The sequence below is a fragment of the Triticum urartu genome, chromosome 3A (assembly GCF_056163025.1).
Source record: "Triticum urartu cultivar PI428250 chromosome 3A, HENAU_Tu73, whole genome shotgun sequence".
Taxonomy (NCBI): Eukaryota; Viridiplantae; Streptophyta; class Magnoliopsida; order Poales; family Poaceae; genus Triticum; species Triticum urartu.
This window is the reverse complement of record NC_141875.1, coordinates 247,906,169-247,907,299: the sequence shown is the minus strand read 5'-3', so window position 1 is coordinate 247,907,299 and position 1,131 is coordinate 247,906,169. Positions and strand designations below refer to the sequence as shown.

The 1,131-nt window shown below is 52.1% G+C and overlaps 1 protein-coding gene across 1 annotated transcript; it reads right to left on the bottom strand.

Annotated features, from left to right (window-relative positions):
• Positions 1–352: 352 nt before the first annotated feature.
• LOC147979356 (uncharacterized) lies at positions 353–676 on the bottom strand. Its single transcript, XM_087515167.1, has one exon. It carries the CDS (start codon positions 674–676, stop codon positions 353–355), a length of 324 nt encoding a protein of 107 aa, XP_087371293.1.
• Positions 677–1,131: the final 455 nt, after the last annotated feature.

Genomic DNA, 1,131 nt, shown 5'->3' with positions numbered 1-1,131 from the left:
GATCAATACGGGGCAGAGCAAATGGATCTTTGGGGCAGGCTTTGTTGAGGCTGGTGTAGTCAATACACATGCACCACTTGTTATTCTTCTTCAGTACAAAGACTGGGTTGGCAAGCCACTCTGGAAAGAACACTTCCATAATGAAACCGGCTGCAAAGAGTCGACCTACCTCTTCACCAATAATTCTTCTTTTTTCTTTTGACATGCGGTGGATGGGCTGCTTGACTAGTTTTGCATCTGATCTGACATGTAGCTTGTGCTCGGCGAAATTCGTCGGAACACCCGGCATGTCCTTGAGAGACCATGCGAAGATGTCCCGATTCTCACAGAGGAAATCGACGAGCTCACTTTCCTATTTGCTATCGAGGTTGGTCCCCACGATAGCGTGCCTCTCCGGGTGGTCGGTGTCCAAGGGGATCTTCTTTGTTTCTTTGACCAGCTGGAAAGAACCCGTCGCTTCCGACTCCTTGGGGTCTGGTGACAGGACCGACTGCTTGCTGGCCATGGCCACAACCCGGATAAGGAGCTTCTTCTTGGCAGCAATCACGAGGGACTCGGCCAGCCGGCTGCTAGTAGTAGCACAGGAGGCCGACTTCTTGTAGTCGCCAGCTATGGTGATAACGCCCTTGGTACCCGACATCTTCATTTTGAGGTAGGCATGGTGCGGCACCGCCATGAACTTGGCTAGAGCCGGACGGCCTAGGAGCGCGTGGTAAGGGTTGTCTAGGTCAACCACCTCAAACTAAACTGGCTCTCGGCAGAAGTGATCTTTGTCTCCGAAGAGGACATCTATCTTCATCTTGGCGATTGGTGAGCAGGAAAGGCCAGGTACAATGCCATGGAAAAACAGTCCGACTGGGCTGGAGTTGTCTTTCTTTGATGTGTAGTTTCTCCATGGTGTCACGATAGAGGATGTTGATGCTGCTACCGCCATCTATCAGGACACGGGAGAAACTAGCAGCTCGCCTATCTATTGAAAAGGTGGCATCCAACACCAAGGCATAGAAACCCAGGGAAGGCATCACCTCCGGGTGGTCTGCATGGCTCCAGGTGATGGGCTTCTCAGACCAGTGCATGAATCCTGGGGCTTCTGAAGTGACATCATTCACCTCACGTGTTGTTGACGCCGAC